The 14,042-nt window shown below is 46.2% G+C and overlaps 1 protein-coding gene across 2 annotated transcripts in view; it reads right to left on the bottom strand.

Annotated features, from left to right (window-relative positions):
* NIPAL3 (NIPA like domain containing 3) overlaps positions 1 to 14,042 on the bottom strand; it is a 214,139-nt gene that overhangs the window by 159,825 nt on the left and 40,272 nt on the right. For both annotated transcript variants that reach the window (XM_078681262.1, XM_078681263.1), the window contains exon 2: positions 13,217 to 13,679. In XM_078681262.1, coding sequence (XP_078537388.1) covers positions 13,217 to 13,309 — 93 coding nt within the window. In that variant the 5' untranslated portion in view covers positions 13,310 to 13,679. The remainder of the gene's footprint in view (positions 1 to 13,216; positions 13,680 to 14,042) is intronic.

Below are 14,042 nucleotides of genomic sequence, written 5' to 3'. Positions count from 1 at the left end.
ACAAACGCACTGATAGGTTGATCAACCGGAATAGCCAACATACGATTAATTCGATTACCTCCAATGAGTAGACACGTGTGCTTGGAGCGGCAAATTACAACCTTCGGCCGGCGGGTGTCGGATTGGTTTTCAGTATCCACCATAAGAATTAAAATTGAGCACAATAAAAGATTCAAAGAGACACAACTTATTTTAAAGAAATAGGAAGTGCCCCCAATCTTCCGGAAACTGACCCAGTTTTGTAAACACGATGTGTGCGGTACGAGTTAAAGAAAGTGGCTACGACCATTCTTACCTCTATTTCAATTTCCTATAGTGTGAACTTGGCACGAAGTCACTGGAGCAATTTACAGGAGACGCAGACTAGATACATAGATGTATAGGGAATGAGACATTACTAGATTTGTCCAGAATCACTGGGTGTTATGCCGAGATTTAAACCTAGTTCCCCTGTTGCAAAGTCGATACAGCTAGTTGTTAGGTTGTTGTATATGGCTTCAGTGAGCTGTAATACGGGTTGCTTGGATTTTGGAATGCTCCGTTGGGGGGAGAATGGTATTTGTGTGTTGTGGGGGCTGTTTCACACCTGGAGCCAATTACAGGCCGTGGCAGGCATGTCCAGCCTGTTATAACAGCAACAGAGTAGCATCTGTGTGTCCCAGGGCAGCACTCCGTGACTCATTTTCACAAACTCAAAGGAAAATTCAAGGAGCAACACACGGGCGGGCGTTAAGGAGAGTGGTCGGGACGAGACAGATGCACCGCCTTCTCTGCGGTGGCCAATCACTAATCCTTTTTGGGTTCCGGAGTAGCGTGCTACTCGCCGAAAAGCGCTTTGACGCCTTGTGAGGGGTAGTAAGCGCTATATAAATGTACAATACAATAATATCAGGCACGCCAGGCAAGTAACAATAAAAATCACACACACTGACTCACTCCCACCAGAAAAGCAGGCACGGAATGGCATGCATGAACGGGTGGGATCACTCAGGCGAAAACATTCCTGCGTGACTAGTGCATGCCATGCAGTGTTTTACGTGGAGATATAGAAGTGCAGGTACTCACTCTCTAGGGTGCTGCTTGCTTGTGAGAAGTGTCAGTACTCTCCCATTAAATATTTTGCAGCAGTGCTGAGAAATACACGAACTGTCCCTTTCAAAATAAAGAAGGACATGTACTCCGTGCGGGCAGTACCTGCCCATTTAAGGCATTGATGCATTTAGAATTCTAGAAGTGCAGGCATTCACTACCCCAGAGGACCTGCCTGCTATTTGAAAGTGCTGGTACTCTCCCGTTCAAAGTACCACACCCCTGCCGAGAAACTGAGGTACTCTCCCTGTCGAGTTCTAGAGGTGCAGGTACTGAGTACCAGACAGTGCCTGTCCACTTTCGTCTACGCTAAACCGGAAGCTGTATGGAAATGCACGTGCGTATGTTCTTTCACATATGGGGCAAAGGTTTGATGTCTGCAACGCCTCGCCATCTCCTCTGGCTCTACTTTTAAAATGGGTGCAGTATTCTGATTTCGTTATTTTATGTCTAATGTCTGAAACAGAAATGTTGAAAACGGCAAAGGATAAATGTGTACAGCACACTCCGCCAGCATAGTGGCATATATTTATTTCCAGTTTATACATTGTTACGTCTGTTGACAACAATTTGACTGAAATTACAAAAACGTACAGAGGGAATTGCATGCATACGCGCTTTCAAATTAACTCTTTCAACAGAGTATTTATGATTTTTTTACCAGCCGCGGTGCGTCCATTGGGGCGAAGGGGCGTAGCCCCACTAGCCACACATGGACCCACTGTCGCGTTGAAGAGGACACTAAAAATATTGCATGAATTATAAGCGGCGCTACCCGCCGCCCCCGGGAATCTGGGACACACCCGACATATCCGGAGTGCGCAGGGGCAGGGGGGCTGGCCTGCTGCAGCTTGAGTCACAGTCCACACACTCAGCTGCAGCAGACAGTAGTGCGCATTGCGCAAGTGAATTGTGGGGCTAAAACTTACCCGAGCATGCACAAAAACTAGGCTGTGGAAGTTCCCCTTAGAGAGAGGGACCAGGGGATGCTGGTTTAGCCGGGTAGCAGCCCCCGGCGTTACAAAGGGCGACGGGGCGAGTAATCATTGTGCCCCCCTAGCCAATCCTGGCGCTGCATGCAGCGCCAGGGTTGGCTGGTCCACCGCAGGGCAATCCATTATTGGAGGCCGCGCGTGGGTGGTGCAGCCGCACTGCATAATGGCCAATCAGTGTGGGACTTCATGTGAAGCCATGCAGTGATTGGCCATTTGATTCGCGTGCCGCTGTGACGTCGGATCTTCTATCTGTCAGCATAGCCTGGGGCTCGCCTCGTGCGCAGGCAGCAGCAGACCGTGACTCCCGCCTGAGGCGCCTCACCACGACTTCTGTCACTGTGCTGTGCCTGTGTTGCTGCTGATATCGTGCTCTGCTTCGCTCGTGTACTGTTAGTACCAGGTAAGTAAGGCCACAGTCAGTGCATACAGTTTAGTGTACTAAGTGTAGTAGGTACAGTATAATGAAAACATTATGAAATTGGCCCTTGACTAAAATGGCGGAATGAGGCTACAGTGTTGGAAATCAAATGTATAGAGACTGTACTTATTCTGAATCTTGTCGGGGGTCTTTTGGCCTCTTTGGAAAGGCAGTTTGCTCCCCCATACACCCTGACAGTGATGCAGGCTACGGTACAGAATCTTTTTCATGCAAAAACAATTTATGGAAACAACCCATGAAGCATTTGACAGCAATGCACCACTGTCACTCTGCTTTTAATCTGAGCCCATATACAGGATAGGCGATATACTGTAAAAAAAAGAGACATTCTCCCTAATTATTTTGAATTAGGTCATGTGTGACAACCCCAAATTAAATGAAAATCCATACACACAATTGCCAATGATGCAAGATGGAAAGATATCCCGCGTGTCAGGGCCACCTGCATGCAGAACGCAGTTATTAAAAAACAGAACCACAATTTAAGGTCATGTTTGATAAGCTGTCACTTGTGTGTCATCTTTATGGGTTGCTTGCGACTCAGTGGTGTTTCCCATCTTTTCAGCTGCTCTTATTAGTTCTGCACCTTTGAAATTGGTCTCCTCCTCTGCGGGCTGCGGCGCCTCTCTTTGAGGGATGGCTGTGGCTGTCTGAGTTCAGAGAGGCTGTCATCACGAGTGGGAAAAGTACAAGGACAGCAGGCGGAGGGTGCAGCGGCGAAAAGTGCTTACTGTAAAGGATTTCAGATATTGGCTTAATGGCTTAAGGAAAAGATGAATGGATCTCAGGAGACTGGAGATGATTAGTGTATTCTGCTTTCAGCACACTGGCGGGCTCCGTGGCGGCTCCCAGTGATCTGAGGGAAAGCCATGTTACTTGTTACATTAAAATTTCTGATTATGGGATAAGACAGAAGCCGTGGCATAGGCAATCCGGAAGTACAGGGAAACGCTGGCAGAGATATGTTCACAAAAGTCTGCCTTTCAGCATGCGTATATGTACTCAAAGCAGAACAGTGTGGCGTGATGCCTTTTTCGGGTCGGAACGGATGTACAGTACACTTGGTGGTGGGTCTGCTGTTTATGTCATTTGTGGATTGCCATGGGCTCTTCGATTAGTTGAGGCAGAGAGTCAGTGGGTTTAGTGTGCAGTCTGGACTGGTTCATCATGCTGACACCAGTTGCTGCAAGTCCTATCTCATCAAGTTGGTGACCCTTTTAAACTTACTAATGGCAGATGAATGAAACCGTAAAGGGGACAAATGGGTCTTCAATCTGTGTGTTTCTCCTGACCATTTGATGACTGAGAATGTGCTAACGGAGGGGTCTCGTCATCACTCCCTGCTTTGTTTCTTTTTCAAGCTCATCCACCTTTCATTCTCTCGACTGATTATCCTGTATTTGTTTCAGAAACACAATGGAATAGCTCTGTTACAGCACTGCTGCTGTATACTGTGGCATCATGCACTTCCCATTAAATGTATTTCAGGATATACCTCTAATTTCGCAGCTGTTCTACTGAGTAACGGTTTGGTGTCCAACAAATCTGAGGCCTGCCTCAGGATGTGTTTGAAAGAGCTCCTTAATAACTCTCAAAATATGAGTTACTCAGAAAGATACCTGTACCAAGGCTTCCATCTGATTACTTGTCTACAAACTGCGTCCTTCCTCCCCTTATTTATTTTCTTCCTTTTCCATTACTTTTCCAATCTTGCCCTTTTTCTTCTTCCTTCATATTATTATCTCAAGCCCAATCTCTACAGCTGCTACATCCCAAATTACCTCTACACCTGCCTATCTCCCACCTTTCACTCTCCCATTTCGCCTTTTGTCAAATCTTATCTTAGCTGGATTTTTATGTTTTTGTACAGTGGTCCATTGAATTCGCCAAGCTCTAATTATTGCAGTAGTCTTTCAAGAAGTGTGCCATGACTGAGAAATTAACAAACCAAGGCACTAGACTGGTATGTGTATTTGCCAGTTTAGATAGTACAAAATGTACCTAATCCAAAAGGATAAAGTGCCCGAATCGGACAGGCTTGAATGGACACGTATTAGTGTGCATATGGTCCTGTAACAAGAGGCAAGAGTCATTTGATGAGTTGGCAGGATGCTGGGGCGGGTCACAGGTAGTGGCCTGTCTTTGGCCGCCATATCCACCGTATCCACTATATCCACTATGTAATATTGGAGCAAGGCCAAGGCAACAATTGCTTCTACCTGCATAGAATAAAGACATACAGATTTCACAAAAGACATATAGACTGCATGCCTAGTAAGCCACTGAAAGGCCCAGAAGGGGAATATGAGGTGACCAAAGCTTTACATCACTGTAACACTGTGGAAGTGGCTGCCTGGCTGGGTGTGCTTGCGTCCCTGGATTGTGGTAGTTCCTTGGTAGTTCACCCCCCAGATATTCTGTGTTTGTCATACAAGTAGACACAGACACAAATACACTCACACACAAATACACATACACACACAACAGCATCACAAAGAGAACACACACAAACATCACCCCCTAACAAACACCCACCATATTCAATCTTGCACATGCAGCATTACTCCACACCAACACACATGCCATGACAATTACTACCACAAGCACCACCACAAGTCACACACCCATCACAAACTCCATCACACACATACACACAGACACACCAATCCTCTTAACTCCACCATCTCTAACACTATATCAAACTCATTCTCTCTTTTGCACACACACACACACACACACACACACACACACACACCAGTACAAATTCCATATTATACGAGCATACATCAAAAAATCACTCAAACATACACCCACACACACACAGTTCTCAACAATGCACACTATCACACATCATGAAGACACAAAGATCGATATTTCCTTGTTTGTGTTGCTTCTCAAATCAAACCATGAAACCAATCCTTGATCGCTAACATTTGTCTGACCACATGTTCTGTACGAACTCCAACTCACAGTGCTTTGGCTTTGCCTTTTAGTAGATCGGCGTGTTCACGAGATGGCTCTGGTCAGGGCCGGACTGGGGCAAAAATAGGGCTGGGCGCCAAAATCGAAGCTAAAAAAGGTGCGCCCTGTTTGGAAATCAAAGCACCTTTGAACTTATTAAGACAGGCTGTATGAGTATTTTCCAAGGTAAAGACTGCAAGGAGGATGTGACATAACTGAAGGCAATCTATGTTTTAATATCAGGTTACTCGCAGTGCATACATACCCAATACTAGTCCCAGCTGGCAGAAGTTCGCTGAGAATGTGTGGTTTGCATGTGGGAACCGTGAAGCAAGAGACTAGCATTGAAATCGGTTTTCTCTCACCTGAATTGGGAGGGTTGGTATGCATGTTGTGTGCTTATACATACAATCCAAAGCATACTCATTTTTCAGGGCACACTCACACTGCAAAGCAGACTCAGACAGAAACGCTTCCACTAATACTGAAAGGTATGCTCACATTGAAAGAGGCAACCATATTGTAATGCATGCTCAATGCAGTTCGGGCAATCTCTTCATCTGCTAACTAACAGAGGGAATAGAGCAGCTCTCATGGTTGAAATCCATGGCAAGTTATTGCCGCTGTTGTAAAAGTCATGGTGGCATATACGATCACTGCCTTAATTAGAGCTTTGAGCTTTTGCTGTCTAGTTGTTCTTACCATGGTGGCAGTTGTGGGTATTGTTGTCAGGAGCACGGATGAAAGCTCCATGGCAGGAAGAAGAGAGAGTGTAACAAACATGTTTTGTACTGACCTGCAAGAGAAGGTTCCCAACTGCTGTGCAACTTCTACTCTTAGAGCTGAGATTTTCATGAAAGTCTTATAGTCTGAATTCAGAAGCGTAATAGGACGGAATGTATGAAGCTCTGTGGTTATACTGAATAAGCAGCTACCTATTTTATGACATCTATTAATGTATTAACTGCACTTTCACAATTGCTTTATTAACCTTCCTGCTTTCTCAAATTTGCTTGAAAATGCACCATTTGTCCACGCTTTTTTCAAAATTTTCACGGGGGGACATCCCCACGAACCCTCCTTAGGGGGTTCGGGCACGCTCGCTGCGCTCGCTCGCTATGGTGCAGTATGATTATTATTTTACGCCAAACAACTTTCAAATGTCACCAGCCGCCCCGGTTTTTTACACATTTTGTGTAGCATGAACTTGACCCGAATGCACTGGAGCAGTGTACAGGAACATCAGTTGCTTTACACTACGGCACATTCATGTGTTTTTTAAAGTTTTTGTTTAGGTATCAGGAGTTTAAGTGATTTGCCCAGAATCACAGGATGTTGAGCTGCGGAGAATCGAGCCTTTCTCCCCAGTTCTCAAATTATTACCTCTGGCCGTCACCCCACATTTTCTGGCAATTTTCTACAAACTTTTTTTTCTGGACAGTGCACTATATTGAAACATTATTCCATTTCAGCAGACTTTGCACTGATCCTCCCACAGTAATGAAAAACGTAATTTGCTATCTCGGAGCTTTAAAATAAGTGGGATTAAAAACTCACTTCTACACTCTATATCAAGGTGTTCCTGCCATCATAAAGGATTCTCAATAAATGGCCGACATTAAGAATACAAAGTTATTGTGTCTGGAGAACAGAGGGACTTTTTTTTGTTTTTCTGGGTGCAAGGCGAGTGGGTGGGGTCTCTTGTAGTGAATTGGCCCCTCAGCACCCCACACGGATGCGCATGCTAGGCCCAGGGCTTGCCACCCAGGAGCCCCCTCTGCTGCCCCTCAGAGGGCCTGGAAGTGGGTGAATAATTGGCGCAACTCTGCCTAGTTAGGGCCAATTGGGCATGAGCTCTTCTCTTAGGGTACGTGTAATGAGGTCACTGTTTAGTCAACACGGGTATTAATAGAAGCCATTAGGCGCCGCAAAGGTGTCAGGAAAGGCGCACTGAGGAACACCGTGTTCAGGTAGGTGATGGCACAGTTGCCTTACAGTGGACACGGCCCCGTCTCTTTGCCCTGACCTCGCGAGCTAGTGGACATGAAGGGAGGGCTAGTAAAAAACAAAATATAGGTGGAAGGCTATTGGAGGTAAATATATATTCTGTGACCGCGATAGGCGCTTGGGGCGGTGAGCCCCATGTGCGCGGAGCTATGCGACACTGCGGAATCATTGATAAACATGGTGAAGTCAGTCCAGCTTATTTGCTAGCCAATCATTCACCCCACCTGTCTGCCCCTGCAGTGAGAGGAAGCGCTGCATGTTTATCTGGTGTGAATTGCTGTGTTTACAGGAGCGTGCCTACAGTTCTGTCACGGTACTGAATGAGCAGGGTCTGTCTGATAGTCTATAAAGTGTACACTGTATCACTCCGTGAGAGAAAAGACACAAGCTCCTGTGTGTGACAGGCAGTGGTCGAAGTGGGCGGGAACGGCAGGGCACGGCGTGCCCCTACTTCTTTAATTCTGTAGATTCCGTTCTCCTACTTTTTATTATGAACATGAGTCCCTGGACGTCACAAATATTCTGTTCGTGGACGGGCGGGGAGCAGAGAAGGAAAAGGTCTCTGTCTCCTACTTCCTGCCCAGACAAGACAAGGAAGGTGTCCGCTTCTGCTCTGCCGCTGGCAGCTGCCCACTCTTTCTTACTCCTATTCCCTCTAGTTCTGTCTAACTCCTTCTCACTTTTCCGAAAATCATGAATCAAGAAATGGTTCTCACCGTCTCTTCCTGTCGTCCATTTGTACCCCTGTGAAATGGATGCAAAAAAGAAAAACACTTTTGCTGGAAATGCCGTTTTGACATTTTTCTATTCCAAAGTGCAGCCTCGGAAATAAAATGTTCAAACTCTGAAAAATAATTAAATAAAGCAAGATGAAGTGTTCTTAAAGTGGCCAGATATTTTTTTTCAAACCCCAACACATTAGCGCCACTTTACAGAGTTTGCCAGTAAAGCGCTACTTTTGTTTTCTTGTCTTTCTTTGAACAGCAATGTTTTCTTCCAGTACCTCCTACCTGGAGGCAGGGCCGGCGCTAGGCTTGGGCAGTGTGGGCAGCTGTCCAGGGCCTGGCACTCTGCCTGCCAGGATGGGGCCCACCACAATGGCAATTAACACCCCACTAGTCCTCGTGTATGTCTGCCGATCAGAGTGAAAGAAATGCTTCACAAACGGGCTCATGGGAGGGCCCCCCCTCCTGGGGCCTCGAAGGGATGGTGTGGGAAGGACTAGGAGAGGGTACACCTCTCAGGCAGCCAGTTCAGAGACTCGGCAGGGCGCCCGTTGTCATCACTTTAGCCCACACAGGTTTAACTCCCAAGCAATTCTCACACCTTCAGTTCGAAATGGGCTGTACAAGAGTTGGTTGGGGTGGCTGAGAAGAGGAGCTGCAGCCCAAGTGGAGTCTGCACAAAGCAGCTTCCCTGAGATCAGAAGGTGTCACTTATGTAGATTTCAGGGGCCTCCCACATTACCTTTTGCCCAGGGCCCCGAACATACTAGGACCGGCCCTGCATGGAGGTACTGCAATACCTGGTTGATGGGTGGATTGGAAAACGAAATGTGTACGGCGGCTTTGTGTTCACAAATGTGGTCTTTTGAAACCATACTGCTTACGTTTTGTAAGCATATAAGTAGTGGACATTGAAATGGGTCCTTTCTGGGCCCTGTAGTTATGTCCTTAATTTTTCAGGCACAAATACTTGTTGATTTCTGAATAAAAGCGTTACGTTCACCATGTTCCTGCTTACATTTTACATGCTTTATTAAATATTTCATTCCTTATGAGTGTTTGCTTTATCCAGGATGTTGTTACCTTTTCTTTTAGGCAGCATATTACTCTTGCCTAGTGTGTAATTTGAGTTGAGTGGCACCCAGTTATTTATAGCAGGTCAAATTGGATTGTAGCTGAAGGCAGTATGAGTTTCTCTCATTGGGGCAGTATGGTGTTCAGTGAGGGAGCAGATGTAGCACTGGGGGCAGAGCTGCTACATTTAGAACTGGGGAACCAGGTTCAGCCTTCATGAACAGTCCCCCAGACCACTCTCCTGAGGGAGCACATTCCCATGCCAGACCTTAGAAGGCACCAGAAAAGCCCTGGTGTGTTAGCACCAGCAGGTGGACCCTAGCAGTGGCAAGTGTGGGTTCACCTTGAAGGCTTGCCCACCACAATCAATACTGAAGTTCACCTCCAGTCTTGCGGGCAGGCCTACGAAGTAGCAGACCCTAGAGCAACAGTGACTCTGTCACTGGGGCCACAGGACCCCTGAGAAGAGCTGGCTCTAGGGCGGTGCGACTGGTGTGACCGCAACGGGCGCTGACTTTGAGTGGGGGCGTCGTATATTATGGTTTTAAAAGCACTTGCTGCCTCCTTCCTGGCCGCCAGTTATTTTCGGCAATAATAAAAATGTCATGATAACTCTGATGAATAAACTTCTTCCTAGAGCGAGATCGGAGATTTGTCTAGTGGAAGTTTTGACTCATGGAAAGATAGCGCAGAGGGTTAATGTGCCTGCTGCAAAGAAAATGTACCAGGACCATCACAAAGTGCACGTATTGTAAATAGGTCAGTGGGTTACTGCTTTTGTCAGTGAGATCCTTTGCTACTTGCAGTTTATAAGTTAAAATCCTAACAAAGAACAGTGAGCTATTAACTTTCATCTAAGAGCTGCATACAAACTGCAAGGTATAAACTAGAGCGTTATGGTTTTTTCCCTATGCTTTTGATTATCCTAATGTTGCAAAAAGTGTTATTTTTGATACAAATCAATAATGATTTTTAAAGAGAACCCCCAATCATGGTATTAAGTTTTAAATTCTGAGTTTGTGTTTCTCCAGGCCAATCACTATTAAACTATACTGTCTACTAGTATGGTTATCATGTGACTCCTACACCTTGTAGTCCTTTGTCTTATGTAACATTTCCTATGCAGTCATTTACACACGTAAAATTGATTGTCTCTGTGTATATTGCTGACGACAGAAACTCCATGGCTCGGAAACAAATGGCTCGTGCTTCTGCTTTTAAGCATTTTTGGGACATTCTGTGATTAAAATAAATTCACAAAGTGGAATATGTTTCTAATGTCAATAGCTCGTATTAATCGTTAAATAATCATGTGTATCCATTGGTTGAATTACATAACATAATAAGCTGTAACTGGTCAGTGAAATGCCACACAAATACTAAAGATTGGGATGTTTTGCGCATCCTGGCCACACCTCTAACTCCGCCCACTGATCCAATGCTCAGGTTATTCCCGCCCTCTGATTCTCCGCCCACAGTTTCCCTACTTTTTTTTCCCCACTTCGACCACTGGTGACAGGTGATATGGGGTATATTCTATATTATACGGACATGAGTGTGCTGGAGCTGTGAAGTCGGAGCTACGCACCAGCCTCCTACTTACGAAGGATAAAATGCAGCACTACACTGTGCTGAGGCCGGTCTCCCAGCATGCTCCGCGGTATGCCATTATTTGCACTTCTAGTCAGCCCTCGCCTTTGCACTCAATGGCAGATAACTATTCCCCAAGAGTCCTGTCCGTGCCCCCATACTTAAGCACAGCTGTGAGCGCACTACATTTGGTTTGGTCCATGAAAGGTCGCACCACGTCCCACAATCTCATCTCTCTTTGACGAGTGCATGTCCTAATATCTTTGCTGAAGTCCCAATGGAGCATTAAGATGTTGTAAAACATTGAGAGGCCTCCCCACCCGTCCCACCCCCTATAGCACCCCTCCCATTCTTCCCTATCAGACTGGATGTCCCTGCCGCGAGGGTGACCAGTCGCACCCTGCACAGGACAGGAGTACTGCCTCAAGTGCCCTACTGCTCCTGTCCCGGCACAGGAGGTGGAGTCTGTCAGACCCGCCCCACTCCAGCAGGGGATCCATCCAGCTGAGCACGGCAAGAGTCCACAGCTGCAGGCCTGTGCCCTGCCCCGGTGGCTCCTGGGGGGTGAGGCTCTGATGGGGCTGGGTCGCACGGGCATTGGAGAGGTCGTGAGGCGACTTCCTGGGGGGCAATGGTGCGGTTGAGGATTAAGTGCTCAGGAAAAGCAAAGCCGGAAGCGCACTCCACTGTTTCGGTTTGTTTCAGATTACAGCCCATGTTTTGGCGCTTCTCAGCCTAATGTAGTGTTTGCCTTTAATGGACCGACCCACCTCGCAGTTGTTAAGAGGGGGTGGTCCCTGCAGACCCCAACAGCGTCATGACAGGAGGCTGGCCCAGCGTAGGTTCGGCCAGCACGCAGAGCAATTAATAAATAGCCCAGGGACCTGGGCGTGGTTCAGTGATAAACTGGCCACCAACTGCAAGACCTGTGTGCCTGTGTCCGTGGTGTGCTAGGCCTCGCCCAAGACACTACACCTCCCACGTACATTGCCAGTAAGGTGAGGAGAAAGATGGACAGGAAGCTCGGTGTGCGAGTGCACCTACTGCTGAGAGCTGCGGCAGACTCACCCAGCAGCTCATCATTCCAGGGTATAAAACACAGAAAGAGTGCAGCAGGGCTGGGAACCGCCTCTCGTAGAACACTATTTAATGCAGGCGCCTAAATCCGAAAGTATGGGAAGCAAGCAGGCTGCCGACTGACAAACATACACAATATGCTGAACTGCTTTAAGGCGACGGGCTGAGCTCCTGGACTGTCCTTTCTCTCTTGCCTCTTAAAACAAGCCTTTGCAATGCAATAGTTCTCGCATTTACGAGCGTTTGAACTATTGACATTGCAAATGATAATGCCTTTTATTTTTGTTTTCGTTTTTAAAACATAAATAAAAGGCATAATCATTTACAGTGCCAAGAGCTTAAAGTCGCGTAAATGCGAGACCTATTGCATTGCAAATGCTTGTTTTATTAGTCTCCCCTCCCTCCCGCCTTGATCGCTGTTGCGCCGTGACAATTTTTACTTGCTCTCCCCATCACATTCGCTTTCCTTTACAACTTGACCTTTTCGTTTATATTTTATTAAATTTTCTACTTTTTAGACAGGCCCAGCAGCTACAATTTGCTATTTTCTTCTTTCATTAAATGCGTCTTTATGGCCCCTTTTTGTTTATTTACTTACCTCAGCCACATCATGATGCATGTGAGAGCATACATAATCGCTCTGGATTCTGGTGATTTTGTATCTGCAACAAGTATTTTCCTATTATTTTCCTTTTGCCAATGATAATTAGAATTGGCAACAAACAATGGCAAATCTAAATGGCTGGCTACCGTTTTTCAAAGGGAGAATGATTGCCTTTGCCAATGCTTGTTATAAAGCACAACTCAATCAGGGAGGTGTTACTGCACTGTACACCAGAAAAACAATAGAGTCACATGGTTATCACTGACAAAGAGTCCACCTTAAAACCAATATAAGCAAGTGAACATAAATCATTGGTAACACAAACAACAATCTCTGCAGGAGTCATGGTAGGTTAGACTTCAGAGAATAAAAGCACGAGCAGGCTCTGAGCTGCAAGGGTAATAAAAAAGAAGCATGAGAAGACGAAAAGGTTGCTGACAGGGGAAAGACAGATTTATGAATTCAAGAAAAGAGAGGGGGGACAGGTGCGGCAATAATGGGGTCATGTGAAAAACAGAGATATGGTTAGTTTCAAAGTTGTTCCTCCACCTGCATTTACAATAACGTACAACAGATGACATCCTGCTTCGGTGCTGGTGCAGAATAAAAAGTGTTATATTTAGAAAATGACTGTCATATCACAAAAAGCTCATACCTTGTAGGAAAATGCCGATTCCCTCAAGGGAAGTGTCTGAGTGGTAAGAGACAGCTGCTGGAGTTGCAGATCTGGCCCGTTTGCACTTGCCATCTTGTTTCATTCACGCATCTGCTTAAAGTCCAGGGGGGTTAGTTCGTAACTTCCTCACTCTGTTCGACAGGAGGATCCTAGAAGCATCCAGAAGTCCTTTTTGCGAGTTCATACCCTTTGCATGCCATGCTCTCATAGATAACTGAAGAGCAGAGGACCGTAAATCAGAAGGTCCTGTGTCTCCCTTGCCTTAACGCAGAGGTCTGTCTACCAATCAGGCAGCAGGTAGGAGCATCACGGCTAGAGCTATCCTTTCAACCAATCAGGCAGCAGGTAGAAGCATCACGGCTAGAGCTATCCTTTCAACCAGTCAGGCAATAGGTAGGAGCATCATGGCTAGAGCTATCCTTTGGTTTTGAGACTTTAGCACCTAAAACAATAAATACAAAGGAACAGACTCAGCATAATAGAAAGCACTGCATATAGTTTTCAACTGTAGGTATTATTCATGCTTAACCCCTTGGGCGCGGCCGCGATTCTGCGCCTGTGCGGCCGTTTTTAAGAGTGGGCGGGATCATGACGGCCCCCAGCCATCATCAGCACACGGCCACCGTGCTGCATGACGGACGGGGGCCGTCATCAGCATAGAAGGGGTTAGACGATAAATCATTGCGCAAATTAATACATATCATCAGAATAGCAAAATTTTCAGTTTAACTGTCATAGGATTCTTTTAATGTTTCCGACTCAAATTCTCAACAAAACATATAATTACTAGGGGTAGGCGGAATTT

Source organism: Lissotriton helveticus, chromosome 3_1 (genome assembly GCF_964261635.1).
Source record: "Lissotriton helveticus chromosome 3_1, aLisHel1.1, whole genome shotgun sequence".
Taxonomy (NCBI): Eukaryota; Metazoa; Chordata; class Amphibia; order Caudata; family Salamandridae; genus Lissotriton; species Lissotriton helveticus.
Note: the sequence above shows the minus strand (reverse complement) of the source record. Positions and strands in the feature narration are given on the sequence as shown.